Source organism: Ictidomys tridecemlineatus, chromosome 5 (assembly GCF_052094955.1).
Source record: "Ictidomys tridecemlineatus isolate mIctTri1 chromosome 5, mIctTri1.hap1, whole genome shotgun sequence".
NCBI classification, from domain to species: domain Eukaryota; kingdom Metazoa; phylum Chordata; class Mammalia; order Rodentia; family Sciuridae; genus Ictidomys; species Ictidomys tridecemlineatus.
Window position 1 is genome coordinate 195749802 of NC_135481.1, and position 16500 is coordinate 195766301.

A 16500-nucleotide genomic window follows, 5' to 3' on the forward strand; every position below is an offset into this window, starting at 1 on the left:
TGGAGTTTAGAGGTCAGGGTCTCAGGGAGGTGGGGGCGTACGGCCGTGGGTAGCTCTGGAGCAGCCACGGAGACCTCAGGGCCTGCTGGCCAGGAAGTGCGCGTTTGTGATCAACCTTGAAAGACAGCCATGTTTGCCGCGACTGCGAAGGGTGGAGGAGGAGGTTGCCCAGGCTCCCAAGTCCCGGCGGCCTGGGAGGGCCAGGAGAGGAGAGCGTGCCCTGACCTCAGGTGCCAAGGCTTTGGCTGCACTTCCTGTCCCCTCTCGGGTCCCCCCGATCCCCTGCCCTTCAGAAGGGACAGAAAAGTGGCAGCCATGTCTACACCACCGTTTCCTGTCCTGGAGGAAGCCACCCTTCCCGATGCCACCGTCCACGTCTTCCTCCCAGGACACTGGCTGCTGGGCTCCCTGGTCAAGGTCCCTCTCTGCGGGCTCCAAGGCTCCAGGCCACCTCTGTCTCTCGGTGCTATGACCTCCCTGGCATCTCGCCTCCAGGCCGTGCCGACCTGGGAGCAGCAGGGGACCCAGACAGGGCCGGGAATGGCTGCAGGGTCACAAACACCGGGTAACCATGTCCACCCCGTCGTGTCCTTGGGCGGGGCCGTGTTTGAACCCTCTTCCTGGCTCCCTTTTGGACACACAGGCCACAGGCTCAGGTTGAGGGCCGAGCTCAGAGAGAGCTAGGAGACAAGGTTGCTCTCCTTCTAACGGTGTCCTCCTGTGTCCGTAGGTGACCGCTGCTTTCTGGGTTCTGATTGGGACCTGAGGTGTCCCAGGAAGGTCCCCTGTTAGTGCAGGGACGTCCGGTTAGGAGCGCGGTGGCCTGATCAGTCCATCCTAGTTGGGTGGGCTACCTGGATGGCGGTGGATGGCGGCAGGGGATGGGTCACCGGGACCCCTGGGCCCCTCTGGCTCCATGCCCCTGGCCAGCTGAGGGGGGCAGAGCTGCTTCCACCACGGCATCCGGCCTCACGTGGGCCCAGAGCCATGGAGTCACACACTGTGGACGGAACCTCTGAAATTGTGAGCCCCAAATGAACGTCCTCTGCCCTGAGATGTTCCTGGCGGGTATTTCCCTCACAGCAGTGAACAGCCAGATCCCGTGGGAGCAGGTCAGACCCCACTGGCCGTCCCTCTCCGTCACTGCACCCCACCGTCTCCGCCACCTTCCTCCCTCAGCCAAGCTCAGCCTCCTGGGACGAGACCCACCAGGAGACAGGGGTGGTGTCCCCCGCTGCAGGGCTGTGCTGGGAAGCCCTCCTCCTCCCGGCAGCCCCAGGACCACTGCTAGGCCCTGGTCCGACACAGCACTTCTGTAATGTGGGCGCAGCGCCTAGAACCCTCCGGTTATCTGCCAGATCGTGCGACACAGATGACACACGGCACACGGGCTGCTTTTTGTTTGTATTTTAAAGCCAATGATCCTGATTTATTTTCCCCTCAGATGCATGTCACGCTCAGGCACTTCTAGACCCTGGGGACAAAGCAATGACAAGATGAGGTCCCTTTGTTCAGGGAGCTGACGTTCTGGTGACATTATCAAGCAGAAAGGAGGGAGAGGATAAAAGGAAGTAAGGACAGACAGAGGGACACACGGAGGAGGAGACAGGTGGTAGACAGGGCCGCTAGTGATGGGGACGAGAAAAGAGGAAGGGCCAGGAGAGACGGGGCGGCCAGAGGCAGGCCTCTCCTACATTTCAGCAGGAGAAGCCAGGGTGGCCGGGGCAGCCTCCTTGAAGAGGTGGCATCTCAGCGGGGTGTGCATGGAGGACCAGCGGGAGCCATGGAGAGATCCCAGGAAGAGCATCCGCGGCACAGAGCACCGGATGTGCAAAGGTGGCCCCGCGGCTCTCAGCTCCGCAAAATCCACAAAACCCTGAATCCCACCCTGACCTGGGATGCGGATCCACGCCCAGGGCCAGCATGAGCACCCGAGGGGACAGGAGCATGCAGACCCAGGAAGAATCTCCCCTCAGCCTCTCCCTCAGCCTCTCCCCTCAGCCTCTCCCTCAGCCTCTCCCTCAGCCTCTGCCCTCCTCCCTCCCCTCCAACCCTATCAGACACATTAACAGTAACACGGAACCAGGTAATTAGGAGGTGATGAGTTTTGAATATTAGTGACTTTGCTTTTTAATAAGATTTGCTTATAAGTTCAAATAATTTCAATCATCATTTTTAATAACACGATATTTTCTCATTTGTTTTATTTTTACAAATGACCAGTTTGGAAAACTCTTTGACAATTTAACAAAATGTTGTTAAAAGTGAACAAACCAGATCTGGCTCAGCACTGGATCTGAGGGAGACATCTAGAAACAGAGAAGAAAGGACAACTGGTGGGGCGCGGGCACCCACGCACAGCGTGGAGACCGCACCTCTGCTCTCCTTCGTGCCCTGCTCCCCGGATCTGGGAGCTCTGTCCCGTCAGTCCCTCCCTAAGTGACCTCTGGCCCCGGCTACCTGCTCATCGCATCTGACCTGCCCTGAAACCTGGCCCTTGACAACGTGTCCAAGGGGGGCCTGGGGCACAGAAGCTCCGCAGGTTGGATGAATGGGGCCCGCTCGAGACCCTTCTCAGGGGGACGGGGTTAAAAATACCCCCAGGGGCACGACTGCCCGGTTTCACAGATGAGGAAGCGAGGCTTGAGGGAGTTGTCACTTACTCAAGGTCAACAGCTGCCCAAGCGGAGGCCACACCCAGTGACATCCAGGTCTGTGGGCCCCACTCCGTCCTTCTGAGCCTCTCCTGCACCACCCTGGAATGGCCCCAGGCTGGCTCTTGGATTTCAGGGTGCACAGCTGTGGAACCCTGTCTACCGTCTGCTGACTGGAACCCACGTCCCCCGAGCCACGGCTACTTGAGGGCAGAGCCCGTGCCGCGCAGCGAGTCGGAAGGGCTCTTAGAACCTGGCCACTGGGGTCAGGAGAGATTTTAGATCCAGGTCCAGGCCCCCCATTGCGCGAGTGGGGAACTGAGGCCCGCGGTCGTGATAGTGTCTCTAAGACCAGGACCAGGACGAGACTCGGGCCTCCTGTAAAGTAGGCAGAGTCGTGGTGAATGAGGAATACCCGGGGCCAGAGCCAGAGACATGGGCGCCCAGGGCCAGCGTCCCCTCCCCTGGCTCCCAGGCAGATGGGAAGAGAGCAGAGATCGGGTCTCCTCCACGGGACTCAGGGGCGATTCCAGGATACCCTTCCCGCCAGGATCTGCAGCCTAGAGAGCAAGGCCCAGAGCGCAACCAGACTCCCCAGACCCCCTCGTGGCAAATGGTGTAGACGTGGGCAGAGTCGGGGGGGGGGGGGGGGACGGAGGCTAGGGAGACCCTCAGGGCCCTCCAGGTGCCACACTCGAAACGAGCGGTTTGGGGGTCTCCCCCCGCAGACACGGCCCCCTCTGGGGCAGGGGGACTCTCGAGGACACCTGGGGCCTGTGCTCCGGGGCCCCGCAGGCAGGAAGCGGAGACGGTCTCTGACATCAACGCCCCAGCATGGCCAGGCAGGGGACTCCTCAGGAGGCCACAGGGACATCCAGGCGGCTGTACTGGACGCCAGCCAGGCTCTGTCTGTGGCCAAAGCACAGGGTGAGCCTGCAAGAGAGAGGAGAGGGTCAAAGGTGGCAGCCTGGGGGTCTCCATGCCCTGCCTCCGCCTGCATTTCCACTTGTCTCCCCTGGACCCCCAGCAGCTCCCTCCAGGTGGCCTGAGCCCGACCCTGCCCTCCCCGGCTGGAGACCCTCCCGGAGCTCGCCCGACAGCCAGGCCGAGGTTGCTGACCCCGTGAAGTGCCCTGGGCTGCCCCAGGCCCTGGGAAGAGCAGTGAGGGCAAGGGAGACCCCAGAACATCACGGAGCATTCACGACGCTCCTGCCCCAGGGACAGAGCCAGACACCCGCGCCACACACACACACCCCCAGGGACTGATGGGCAGCTGGCAGAGAGCACTCTGGGCTGGGCACAGGGCGGGTCACTTGTCCGGCATTCCCGTTTCAGGAGCCCGACTAGGTTGGGGCTTGGCAGGCAGTTAAAGAAGCTGGTTTTAGCTCAGAATGGTTTTAAACATCTTTTGGGGCAGAAACAGCATGGGCATCAGCAGCTGGTGACTACGGCCCTGTGCCCCAGAGGGAACAGGGAGGCGTGCCCAGCATGCTTAGGACCGCAGCTCCCGGGGCCTCCCACACTCCATGTCTACCCTTCTCTAATTGAACAGCCTAAGATAGTGCTAAGGTTCTGAACTCTCCTTTGTGACCTAAAGACCTTCCTACACCTGGCTCCTCCCGTCTGGCTGATCAGTCTTCACTCGTCCTCCCTCCCTCCCTCTGCTCCAGCCACACTGGCTTCCTGGTTCCTAGCATAGGCCAGATACGCTCCCACCTCAGGGCCTTTGCACATGCTGTCCCCTCCTCCTGGAAAGCTCCTTCCTTCATCTTACATGGCAGCCTCCTCCTTCTACCTGAAGTTGTGCCTCCTCACACAGGTCTTCCCTCTGACCTACACTCAAACCTAGCCATAGCCCCTACCTCCTCTGTCCTCCTTTCCTCCAGTCTGGCTCTGTGGCGAACATGCCCTGTTCCAGTTTCTTCTAGTCACACATTGCCGGCTAAAACACTGATGGTGCCTTTGTTGACTCACTGCTTTCTGTCCCCCCACCCCCAATGAGACGCAAGCTCTAGGGGCCCAGGGTCTGGCCTTTCTTAGCCTCAGCCACAACCCCTAACACGGCCTGGCAGCCCTAAGGACCCCACGGTGTGTGCTGGAGGCACACATGAAGCCCGCTAGCAGTTTTAAAGTCACAGTCTAGTGTTGTGTTTCTCCATGGTTCCATGACTCTAAGAGCCTGTGGTCCTAAGATTCCACTGTTCTTTGGGCGGGGACATAGCTCAGTTGGTAGGGTGCTTGCTTTGCCTGCACAGGGCCCTGGGTTCAGTCCAGCACCACCAAAGAGATTGCGCTCTTCTGACCTCTGTCCTGGGCACTGGGCCCACAGTTGGAGGAGCCCCTTCCCCAGACCTGCCCGCCCACCTCGTACCGACTCTTCTGGAACTGTTGGTCTATCTCGGCCAAGGACTGGCCTTTGGTCTCAGGAACAACTAAGTAGATGAAGCCCAGGCCGAGGACAGCCGTCAGTCCGTAGAACAGGAAGGTCCAGGACAGGCCGATGGCACCTGGCAACAGAGGGTGGGTGGAAGTGGGCAGGGAGCCCAGCGCCCTGGCCCTGCGGCCTGGGCTCCCTGTGTCCAGGTGAAGCCCTGAGAGTCAGCTCACCCCGAGCACAGGCCCTGGGTGGTGGCTTTGCAGAGTGGCCGATGGGCCATCAGGTTAACACCCGAAGCAAGAATTAACTGAGGCAGGCTGGCCGTCCACGACGCAGCGGGGGACGGCATGTGGGGACAGACCACTCACTCAGGCGCTGCCCACAGAACCAATGCCTGCCTGCAGGGGGCTCAGCACCCCGCCCCTCTCCTCCTGGAGCCTGGGAGGAGGCGGGTCCCAGGGTCAATGACCAGGACAGGGACGACCTGGAGTCCTGAGATCCGGTCAGCGACAGACAGAGAAAGCCGGCCATGAAGGACGGCTCTCGGTTAGGAGGGAGCACAGATTATGTTTGGGTGCTACTTCCTCCTCCGCCAGCCACAGCCACGCCTCCCGCAATGGCCTCCCTGAGGGCTGGACCCGCTCTCCTGAGGGGGGCGCTGGGCAGTGGTCAGGAGGGCGGCTCCAGCTTCTGAGGACCAGGTGGACCTGGGAGCACAGTCCCCATCTGTGACACGGATGGTCATAGGAGGTCACAGGCCTTAAAAAGCCCCCTCCCCGCCCCTCCTCTCCTCTCAGTCCAGACAGAGAGCTGCCTGCCGGAGAAGAGGACGGGAGCCCAGGTCCCCTAGATTGGGCTGGGAGACGGTCACCGTGCGGAGCTTCTGCCACCACGGTGCCCCACGGCTCCACGAGCTGGCTGTGCCTTTGGCCTCGGGGAGTAGGAAAGTGAGCTTTAAGATCCCCCCGTGGGCCCACAGTGAGGAGCCGGCACCCCAACACCACAGCGGTGGCCCCGGACGTGCTGGGCCAGTGAGGGTCGGTCCCGGGAGCTGCAGGAGCCACGGGGAAAGGCTTCCCTTCCTGGGCTGCCAAGCGGGGAGGCCTGCTGGCGGCCATCTGCACCACAGGCAGCCGCCTGCCCGGACGAAGCCCCCAGGTGGCCACGGGCAGAGCCGACAGGGAGGGAAGGACAGCTGACCACCGTTGGCACCTGGGGATCAGCTCTCCCCCTTCTTTTCAGCAACTTAAGACAAATGTCTCCCTCTTGCTTATAAACTGGGCTGCATTGGGTGGTTTTCTGTCACTTACAACCAACAGATATGGGCGCTTTGACCCAGTCTGGCGGACACTGTCCCTGCATCTAGAAGGCACTGGGCGGAGGGATTAGGCCAGAGGACTCACCAATGAGATCGAGGAAGGAGAGGCTGACGAGGAGGTTGGTGGCCCAGTTGAAGCTGTTGCAGAAGGCAAAGGCTCTCCCTCGGACCTCCACAGGGTAGATCTCGCTGAGGACCAGCCAGGTCACTAGACAGGAGAGCAGGAGGGCTTCTGGGCGGAGGCCGGGGCTGGCACCAGCAGCCAAGTAGGCAGCCCCCAGGGACGGACGTCAGGCTCCTGATACCAAGCACCCACACATCTGTATCCCACACATCTGTACCCCACACATCTGCACCCCACACCACTGCAAGAATCGCGTCAGGGTGGCCGCGATGTCTGTCTGCCCAGGACGAGGGGTCTCCTGGACACAAGACCTTCAGTGCTGAGATGGCGAGGTCCTGGGGGAACCGGGATGATCGGTTCCCATCCCATTCACTAAGTTCCTGCCAAGTAAACCCTGCTGCCTGGGCCATCCAGGGGCAGAGCCAGGTTTTACAAGCCCTGAACTTTAATTGGAAAACCTTAATATATATATATATATATTAACAAAAAGTTAGGCCCAGGCCCTGGGAGGCACAACTGCAAGCCAGGGAGGGGCCCTGACCCTGTGGGCCACCCACCTCCAGAGCCCCTGAGACTGACAGGGCCTCCCGCTGCCTGCCGGGCAGCTCCGGGTTGACCTGCACAGACCCTCCCCTTACCTGGGCCAAATCCGAAGGAGAAGGCGCTCACAAAGGCCATCATGCAGACCAGGGCGGCCCAGCGCAGCGCCGCCGGCTGTGAGAGGGGACGAGGGGTCGCGGGGGTGCTCAGGGCCGGCGGAGCAGGGGTGGGGACATCTCTGCCTGCTGGACGGCTCTTGGCTTTCTTAGAGGCGGACAAGGCGGGCTCCGGTGGGTCCCCGCCGGCTCTCGGCTCTGTAGGTGGAGCTGAGTCCTGCAGCAGGTCGGAGCCACGGAGGCCAGCTTGCCGGGTGGCATTGGGCAAGGCCAGGCAGCTCGGACCAGAGTCCACGGGCACGGCAAAGCTGACAAGGCCCAGGCCACTGACCGACAGGGCCATGAGGGCACAGCCGGCAAGCAGCAGGGCCCTGCGGCCCACACGGTCCACCAGCCCCACGGCCATCAAGGTGGCCGCCACCTTCACCGCGCCGAGCCCCACGGAGGCCAGCACAGCGGAGGACCCCCCGCGGAAGCCGACCGAGCGGAAGACGGTGGAGGCGTAGCAGAGCACGTTGGGCTGCCCCGTGAGCTGCTGCAGGAGCACCAGCCCCAGCCCCACGGCAGTCCGGCCTCGCATGTTGTCCCGGGCCCTGAAGAGGTCCAGGAAGGTGTAGCGTGGCCTCTCAGGGCCCAGCTGGGTGGCCTCACCTCGCTGGAGCAGCAGGAGGTCCCTGTGAGCGGCAGTCTCGTCTGCACCAGCAGGGAGGAGGAGGAGGCCCAGGCTCTGCAGGACAGCGGGTGCCATGGCCCAGCCAAACATGTGCCTCCAGCCCCGGGGGACACTGGCCAGGGCATAGTTGAGGGCGTAAGACAACAGGATGCCCACGGTGATGCCCACCTCATAGAGGGCCACCAGCACCCCCCTATGCCGCGGCCCCACCAGCTCTGACACGTAGATGCAGCAGGCCATGGAGGACAGCGAGATGGCAAAGCCGGCGGCCGAGCGGCCCAGCACTAGCCAGGGCAGGGAGCGCGCCAGGCCCAGGCTCAGGCTGCCGGCCAGCAGCACCAGGTTGCTCCCCAGGATGGCTCGTTTCCTGCCGTAGCGGTCAATGGGGATGCCCCCCACCAGGGAGGCCAGCAGGGCGCCCAGCAGCAGGCTGCCCACCAGGAGCTCCTGCTCCGAGCAGCTCAGCCCAAAGTCAAGCTGCAGGGGCAGCAGCGCACCCGATATGACCGCCAGCTCATAGCCAAAGGTCAGGCCACCCAGCAAGGACACAGAGGCACACAGGGGCAGCGCAGGCGGGGCCCGGCCTGGAAGACAAAGGGGAAAGGGGGGTTCAGAGGTGTCTTGCCAAAGCACCTGAGTCCAACCTGCCCTCGGGCCGCCAGCCCTCCATCCACACCCCGCCTGGCCATCTGTCCCCTCCTCCAGTATCTACCCCCCACTCGCCCACGCACCTGCCGACTGACCCACCCATCATCCACCCCTCCCCTATTCCCTCTCCTCAGATACCCATCCCCAACCCGTCTGCCCGTCCACCCATCCTCATTCATTTGTCTGGCATCTGCCACATGCCAGGCCCTGTCCTTGAGGCTGGCAATCAGCGGAGTCTCCAAGGACCGAGGTGTTAGTAGAAACAGGCAGAAGAGAAATCAGTTCATAATGTGACCTCAGGGTCGATCAATGTCTCGGACAAAGCAGGGACACGGGCGTGGGAGTGCGAGAGGAGTATCAATTCAAATAGGGTCAGCTCAGGCCCCTCTGGGGAGGGAACATCTGAGCAGAGATCCAAATAAAGTGGGGGTGAAGGCCATGGGGAAAGTGTGGCAAACAGCAGGCAGACCGAGGGGACACGGGTCAGAAGGGCTCGAGGTGTGTTTGAGCGATTATGAATATTCACTGCTGGAACCTACCTATGACATTGGCTAAATGCCAGCCCCTGTTTCAAGAGCTGTGTACCCATCAGTCTCACAGTGTACCATTAGCATCCTCCTCCAGGGTGCAGAGAGGCTAAGCAGCTTTCCTACAGTCACACAGCAAGTAAGAGGCAGGGCTGGGATGGCTAGAAGATGAAGGCTTTGATCACTGGGCTCATCAGCAAGGAGGCCAGAGCGGCCCGAGGCCAGCGAGCAGGAGATAGGACAGGATGAGGGGAGAAGCAGGCAGGGCAGAGCACGTGGGGCCTTGTGGGTCACCAGGACAGGAACGGGTTTCACTCTCGGCGGATGGTGGTGTCTGGTGGCTTGCGCTGGGAGTGGGGTGATCTATTTTTAGTTTTACTCTTGCTGTCCTGTGCAGATGCTACCTGAGGGGGTGTGGCCACTGAGGTCCATCCACCTCTTCTTTTCCAGTTTTTTTTTTTTAATTGAGGAACCTGTAGGCCTCCCAAGTCGTTTTAATATACATAGAAATGAGGAAAGGACACTGCAGTAAATGTTAGGAAGAGATTCCGGAGAGTTCATGGATGCATTGATAAAAGATCTGCTTCAATGTCCATCTTTTAAAAATTAGTAGATTAACAATCCAAACATTCTCCTCCTTTAAAATAAAATAGAGATTTTTTTTTTCCCCAAGAGTCTTACTAAGTTGCCCAGGCCGGCCTCGACCTTGCCATCCTCCTGCCCTAGCCTCCTGCGGAGCTGGGACGACAGGTTCGGGCCATGGCCCTCAGCTCAAGCAGAGAATTTTCAGGATGTGGTAAGTGAATGTGGGAAGCAGCGGACCTGGAGGTGGTGCTGCACGTCTGTGATCCCAGCTACCAGGGAGGCAGGGGCAGGAGAAGGCAAGTCGAGGCCAGCCTGGGAACTTGGTGAGACTGTTTTAAATTTTAAAAAGGGCTGGGATGTGGCTCAGTGGTAGAGCACCTGGGTTCCTTCCCTGGAACCTCGAAACCAAACCACACAAACCAGCGGAAACCAGGAGGGCGCCAGGCAGCCTGCCCCTCCTTAGGGACCCCTCACCCGCGGGTGACTCTAATTCTTTATTTTGAATTGTGAAGCGTTTAGTCCTCAGTGAATGTATGTCTGAATGGACCATTGGTTAAAGATGGAAAACGAAAAAGACAAGAATCTCAAAAAGAAGAAAAAGCCTGCAAATGCCCTGAAGCCCCAGGAAATAGGTGCTTCCTCTCCCCCTTGGGGCTGGACAGGCACCGAGCGGGAACCCTGCCGCCGTGGGGCACGGTCTGACCTGTGGCGGGCTCTGTGCCGCGTGGCGGGCTCATCTTCCGTCACTGCCCCTGGCGGCCCGGGGGATCCTGGCATCTGTGCGCTGTTAAGGGCGGCCGCAGCCCCTCTGGGCACTCTGGCCTCCCCAGCTGCCTGGAGCCAGGTGCCCCCTGGGCTCAGTGTCAGTTTGCTCTTGTGTAAAATGGGAACAGGACGCCCCGCTGCCCGCGACCAGAGCCCATGGGAACACACATCCAACAGGGACGTGGAAACGCTCTGTGAATGTCACCGAGTGACCCCGGGCCTCGGAGCCTGGGGCAGTGGGAGCACTTGCTCTGTGCGACCTTGGGCAGGTGGCCTCCATGACCCCCGTGTCCTCATCTCACGGGGCTTATAAATGCTTTCTCACCAGCTCTTAGGAGAGTCGGGGAGAGAAAAGCCCCGGAGCCCAGGCAGCCGCACAGGAGGACCACCAGGCTCGCTGTGCCACGGCTCCTTCGCCCATCTCCAGACGCCCCTGCCCTGTGAAAGCCACCTGTGGGGACTGGAGCTCATCCCCCCTCGCCCTGTGGAGCAAGGGGAGGTGGCCAAAAGCAAGGCGGGCAGCGGTTCCTGGCTTGGCAGACAAGCTTTTTTTGATCTGTACCAGGGATGATTGAACCCAGAGGCACTTCACCACTGAGCCACATCCCCAGCCTGTTTTTCACTTTTTTATTTAGAGACAGGGTCTCACTAACTTGCTGAGGCTGGCCTTGAAGCTGTGATCCTCCTGCCTCAGCCTCCCGAGCTGCTGGGATGGCAGCAGGCAGAAAAGCTCTTTTAAAATGATGCATTTCTCATCCAGAGGAAAAAGAAAAACAACCAGCAACACACACTCCCAATTGCACATGTGGAAATTAGAAATACACATCTAAACAACTTAGCATAAAGAGGAGATCAAGTGGAAATAACTACCTATTTGGAATTGAATGAGAATAAAAGCTCCACATAACAAAAACTGTGGGAGGTAATTACGGAAACTAGAACTTTTCGTCAGAACCTCCAAAATAACTGAAAATAAATGAATTCAGACTAGGAAAATTAGAATGAAATGAACCCAAGGACAAGAGGAATTAATGAATATAAAAACAGATGTAATAAAACAGGAAATAAAATCAGGATAGTTAGCTGGGAGTGGTGGCGCACGCCTGTAATCCCAGCGGCTTGGGAGGCTGAGACAGGAGGATCGAGAGTTCAAAGCCAGCTTCAGCAAAACAATCCCCTAAGCAACTCAGTGAGTCCTGCCTCTAAATAATACAAAATGGGGCTGGGGAGGGGGCTCAGTAATCCAGTGCCCCTGAGTTCAATCCCTGGTACCCCCCAAAAAAGAAAAAATCCAAATAGTTGATCATTAAACTTTGAGTTGGTTTGGACAGGGCTAAGAAAACAGGTGAGGCTCTGGGGAGTGTGACTGAAAAACTACAGGCACCAGGAGGCCAAGGCATGTCAACAGGTGAGGCACCAGCAGCAGCGGCGATTGGACGGATCTTGTCCCTACAGGCTCCCCAGGCACCACATTTAACATGGAGGGGGCGCCCTGCCTTAGGGGTCTCTGCGGTCTCCAACCACTGTCTCCCAACACCTTTGATCTGGGCTCATCCTTTATGTGTCTCTTGTGAAAACAGCAGAGAGCTGAACATTTTCAAGTTCAAGTTCAGTAGAAGGGTCTTTGCTTTAAAAGAGTGAACCTAAGCTCACTTAGGACAGTTACGGATTCGCTTGCACCTGCTCCTGACACTTTGGGTTTTTTTGTTTGGTACCAGGGGTTGAACCCAGGGGCGCTTCACCACTGAGCCGCATCCTCAGTCCCTCTGAGTTTTAATTTTGAGAGAGAATCTTGCCAAGTTGCTGAGACTGACCTCAAACTTGCAACCCTCCTGCCTCAGCCTCCTCAGTGGTGGGGATGCTGGGATCACAAGCGTGTGCCACCAAACCCAGCTCCATTTCTGTTCTTCTTAGAGCAGCACTTCTACTAGAAGTTTCTCCAATGAGAGAAACTTCTCTGTCTATGGGGCAGGGTGGTGACTAACCCCATGCAGACCCTGAGTACATGGAAGGTGGCTAACGCCATGGAGGAATTCATTTTCTATTTTAATTAACTTACTTATAAAACAAGCCACGTGGCTGCTGGTTACCGTATTGACAGGTGGCTGGTGGTTACCGTATTGACAGCGCAGTTGTGCAGGTTACTCCTCATTTTTAAAGCACACGTTTGCGCTGACGTTTTTCTAGAAGCACCTGGAGTAACCCAGCAGCAGGTCTGTCACCCAGCCCCACTCAGGGCCTGATAAGAAGCGTGGTAGCACCGCAGCCAGGCGGACCCAAGGTGTTCCCCGCACCGGGTGCTGCCCTGAGTGCGAAGCTTCAGACCTTCTTTAATCCTCCCCCAGCCTTATGAGGGGTGCCTCTGAATTATCCAGGAGTGACTAACTGGTGACCCCGGGGCGGCAGTGCCTTGCCTGAGGTCAGAAGTGGAAGGGCCGGCCTGCACCCCGGGTGGCTCCAGCCTTACCGAGGGCTCCGCTTCCCCTGCCCTCTCAGCTGGGCGGCACTTTTGTGCAGAGGGAGGAGTTTCATGGGGTAGGACTCGGCCCCTTCTGCTCACCCTCTCCCCTACACCCCTGCCCCTTCCCCGGCAGCCCTGCCCTTCCTGTTGGGAAAGACCCTGGAGAACCGCTGCCTGGTCCCTGCTCAGCCCTCCTGTCCCTGGCCCCAGCTCCCTGGTCCCCAGGCCTCCCTCTCCCGTGGGGAGCTTCCTCCAGGACCCGGAGGAAAGGAGGCCCAGGGAGGACTGACCGCCGTCTCCTAGCTCTGATTGAGGGCAAGGGGAGCCCAGCCCCAGGCCAAGGCCAGGCTGAACGCCGCGGCTCTCCGACACCAGTGGACATCAGTGGCAGACCAGGGTGGGGGTGGGGAGAGGACGGCAGGAACCAAATGGACTCAGGGTGATGCCGACAGGGGCGTGCCTGAGCTCGGGGTCAGTGCAGCCCCGTGAGGGCCCAGGGGGTGCTGCGAGGGTCCATTTTACAGACCAGAAACCCAGGCCCCGCGTGTGCTCACGGCTGGGAAGCAACAGGGTCAGGGCCACTTCGTGCCCAAGCCCAGAGCTTTGCGGTGGTGACCACCCAGCAAGAAAGGCCAACCAGAGGCCGAGTGGAGAGACAGCAGGGTGCGGGGCCCAGGAAAGAAAGCTCTGAGCAGGACCCAGGTGGCAAAGTCCCGCGGATCTAGGAAGGTGTCAGGGCCATCAGGAAGACTGGGGAAGGCCGAGCCCTCCTTAAGCTCTCCATGGCTACCCCACCTACAGGAGCAGACCCCAGTCCTCAGTGCGACACCCAGGGCCCTCCCCAGGCTGCCCTGAGCGCTCGCCCTCCCCTTGGTCCCAGCCAGCATCCCCAGCTCCCCCCCACACCCAGGGGACATTTCTATTACCCTCCTGCTCACCTGCCACCTCCCAGGTCCCCACGTGTGTGTCTCAGTTTGGGCCATCCATGCCCCGCCCCACTGCCAGCCCTAGGACACAGGCTGACTGTCATTCCCATGCCACTGACGAGGCCACCGAGGAACAAGGGTGAGCTCACTGCCCAGGTGACATAGCATGTAAGTGACCGAGCAGGGATTTGAACTTGTGCAATCCGACTCCAGAGCCCAGCGCAGAGAGAAAACGCGAGGTCTCACAGCCACCTCCCCGTGCGGAGCTGAGCGCTGGGTTTTCTCACAGCTCTCATGGCCGCCCTTTGATAAGAGCATTTTATAAGGGACCATGTGAAGGTCAGAGAAGGTGACAAACTGTCCTCGGTCGTGACAAGAGAGAGCACTGGGGCTGGACCCAGTCCTAATTCCAGTGCATAGACAGAGCATGCTGGGAGCTCGGGGAGGGTGGAGACGGCGGGTGATTAGGTTGGACACACCCTGGCCTCCACCACCCAGGCCTGGCTCTGCCCACCGCAGTCACTCAGTAAATAGTTGCTGAATTAATAGGAGGGTCAGGAGGGCAGGAGCCAGGGGGCGGAGCCAGGACAGGTGTCCTAGGGAGGGCCTTGGACTCCAGGGCAGTGTGCAGTGGATGTGAAGAGATGGACACTGAAGTCAGAGCTATGGCTGGTCGCCCGCTGTGCCCCTGCTCTGTGCATAGGAGGCTGGGTGGTGCAATGGTTAGGGGTGCAAACTGGAGCCGGGCTGCTGGGGTTCCACCCCAGTTTCTCTTCTCCACAGCTGTGTGACCCTGGGCAACGCACCTACCCTCTCTGAGCCTCCTCTATCTACATAGGATACAATACCTATCGTGCCTGCCGACCTCAGAGCCTCAGCCTCCATTGAACAATTTAGAGTATGATTTTAAGAGAGAATTCATGTCATGCCCCCTGCCCCAGCTTAAACCCTCCTCCAGCTTCCCATGCCATCTGCAATAAAATCCCAACTTCCCCTTGGGGCACTGGCCCTGCTCACCCTCTGACATCCTCTCACCCCTTCCCTTCCTGTCCACTGCGCTCCAGCCACACTGGCCTGAGCCACACCAGCCCTTTCCTGCCTCAGGGCCTTTGATGTTCCTGCCACGGGGAAGCTCTTCCTCCAAATCTCAGGCCTCCTCCAAGGTCTCAGCTCCAAGGCCTCCAGCTCTGGATGCCTCATTTTCTGCTGCCCACAGCATCTTATTTATCTCGCTCCTCAACCAAAGGTCCACTCCAGGAGAGAGGGCTTTGTCCATTTTGTTCCCCGGGGATGGCCAGCCCCTATGCCTGGGCACACAGTCCATGCTCACTAAAAAGCCAACCACGGCTGACCTTCCAACCTGCTGAACCCAGAGGAGGCCATAGGATCAGGCCCCTTAGCGACAAGGCAATTCCCTGCCTGCCCCAGTCCTGTTGTGGGCTCTCCCGTCTCCTCTGCACTGAGCCAGTCAGGGCAGGACCCCAGCCCGGGAGCAGTGTCCAGCACAGGGGTGCTCGGGGAACTGACCAATGACTTTCTCCTTCAGAAGGGAGCCGCGTCCCTTGCCTGGGTGACCAGGGCTGTCGGAGGGGCACTCGGTGTCAAGGCAGGAGCACCCCCAGCCACTCCCCCGGCCAGCAGAAAGGAGGATGGGAGGAAGGCGCCAAGGCCCCTGCGCAGTCCCCAGCCAGCGGCCTGCTGTCCAGCGGGCGGCCACCGGAGGGACGACCCCGGGTGGGTCGGGGCCACGGGAAGGGCCGAAGGGGGGTGCGTGGGGGGGTAGGTGCGGCGACGAGGTGCACAGTGTCCCGCTGCAGCCTGATCGCGACTTACCCATGGCCATCGCGACTCGGCGGGCGAGCTGGGGACACTGGGGGCCGCGCGCGTGACCCCGGGACCCAAGTCCCCGGCGCCGCCGCGCCACAAACTTTCCGGCGCTTTGGGCCGCGTCCCGCCCTCTCCCCACCCTGCGCCACCGCCACGTCGCCCGGCCCAGGCCCCCCAGCCTGGAGGCGGGACGGAGGGGAGCTTGGGACCGCCCCCGCCTCCAGGGCCAGGCTGGGACCGCCCCGCTGGCCTCCCTGGGTCCCCGTCCTGAGTTCTCCCGGGGAAGACCCTCCCGGCAGCGTCTTGCCGGGCTTTTCCCGCCAACAGGAGACCCCCGGTACTGCGTCCACCCCTGACGGCGCCTGCACTGACCCCGACCCTCACACACCACGTGGGACGCCACCAGTCATTCCACACGGAGGCTGGACACCCAGCACCCCGTGCCCGGCCCACGAGGCTTGGGTGGGCCCTTAAGGAGCTTGCCTTCTAGGGACCCCGAGAAAGAACTGAACCGCCAGAGAGAGACGGCTCCGCGGGAGGCTGCCCAGAGTTGAAGACGGCCATGGCCACGGGCACCCGAGATTCAGCTGAAGGAGGGGCTGTTGGAGCTGAGGCCAGGTGGTCCGCGTGGAGGGGACATGGTGGCTTTCTCCAGCGGGTCTCACTGTGAAGTGGAGGGGTCAGCCAGGCTGCCTTCCTTTCTGAGGTTCTGGGGAGGACCCATTTCCTTGTCTTTTCTAGTCTCTAGACCTGGAGGAGCCCCTAGCATACAGTCGGCACTCAGTAGAGGCGCGCAGAGTTGACGGTTGCATGTAGGAAGGAGCAGAGTGGGACAATGCCCTCCAGGGGTGGGGTCTGGCCGCTCAGTTCCCTAGCAGCTGCCCACTGGGCCCTGGTGCACAGATACTGGAGCATCCCAGGCCCAGCTCCCTCTGGAAAGAGGAATTTTATATTTAAGA

General features: G+C 60.1%; 1 protein-coding gene across 1 annotated transcript; it reads right to left on the bottom strand.

The window, feature by feature from the left end:
* Nucleotides 1-2090: 2090 nt before the first annotated feature.
* Slc2a10 (solute carrier family 2 member 10) lies at nucleotides 2091-15705 on the bottom strand. Its single transcript, XM_005325234.5, has 5 exons — nucleotides 15548-15705; nucleotides 7112-8386; nucleotides 6435-6557; nucleotides 5026-5161; nucleotides 2091-3587 (listed from the first exon to the last, which is right to left on the bottom strand). The coding sequence occupies exons 1-5, from the start codon at nucleotides 15555-15557 to the stop codon at nucleotides 3509-3511; spliced, it is 1623 nt and encodes a 540-aa protein (XP_005325291.1). The 5' UTR covers nucleotides 15558-15705; the 3' UTR covers nucleotides 2091-3508.
* Nucleotides 15706-16500: the final 795 nt, after the last annotated feature.

What these genes read in the sequence shown, in the direction of transcription:
- Slc2a10 (XM_005325234.5), bottom strand. An exon ending in CTCCTTCGGATTTGGCCCAG is followed by an intron (nt 6,558 to 7,111) that starts GTAAGGGGAGGG and finishes TCTCCTGTCTAG; the next exon opens with TGACCTGGCTGGTCCTCAGC. An exon ending in CAACAGTTCCAGAAGAGTCG is followed by an intron (nt 3,588 to 5,025) that starts GTACGAGGTGGG and finishes TCTCTCTTGCAG; the next exon opens with GCTCACCCTGTGCTTTGGCC.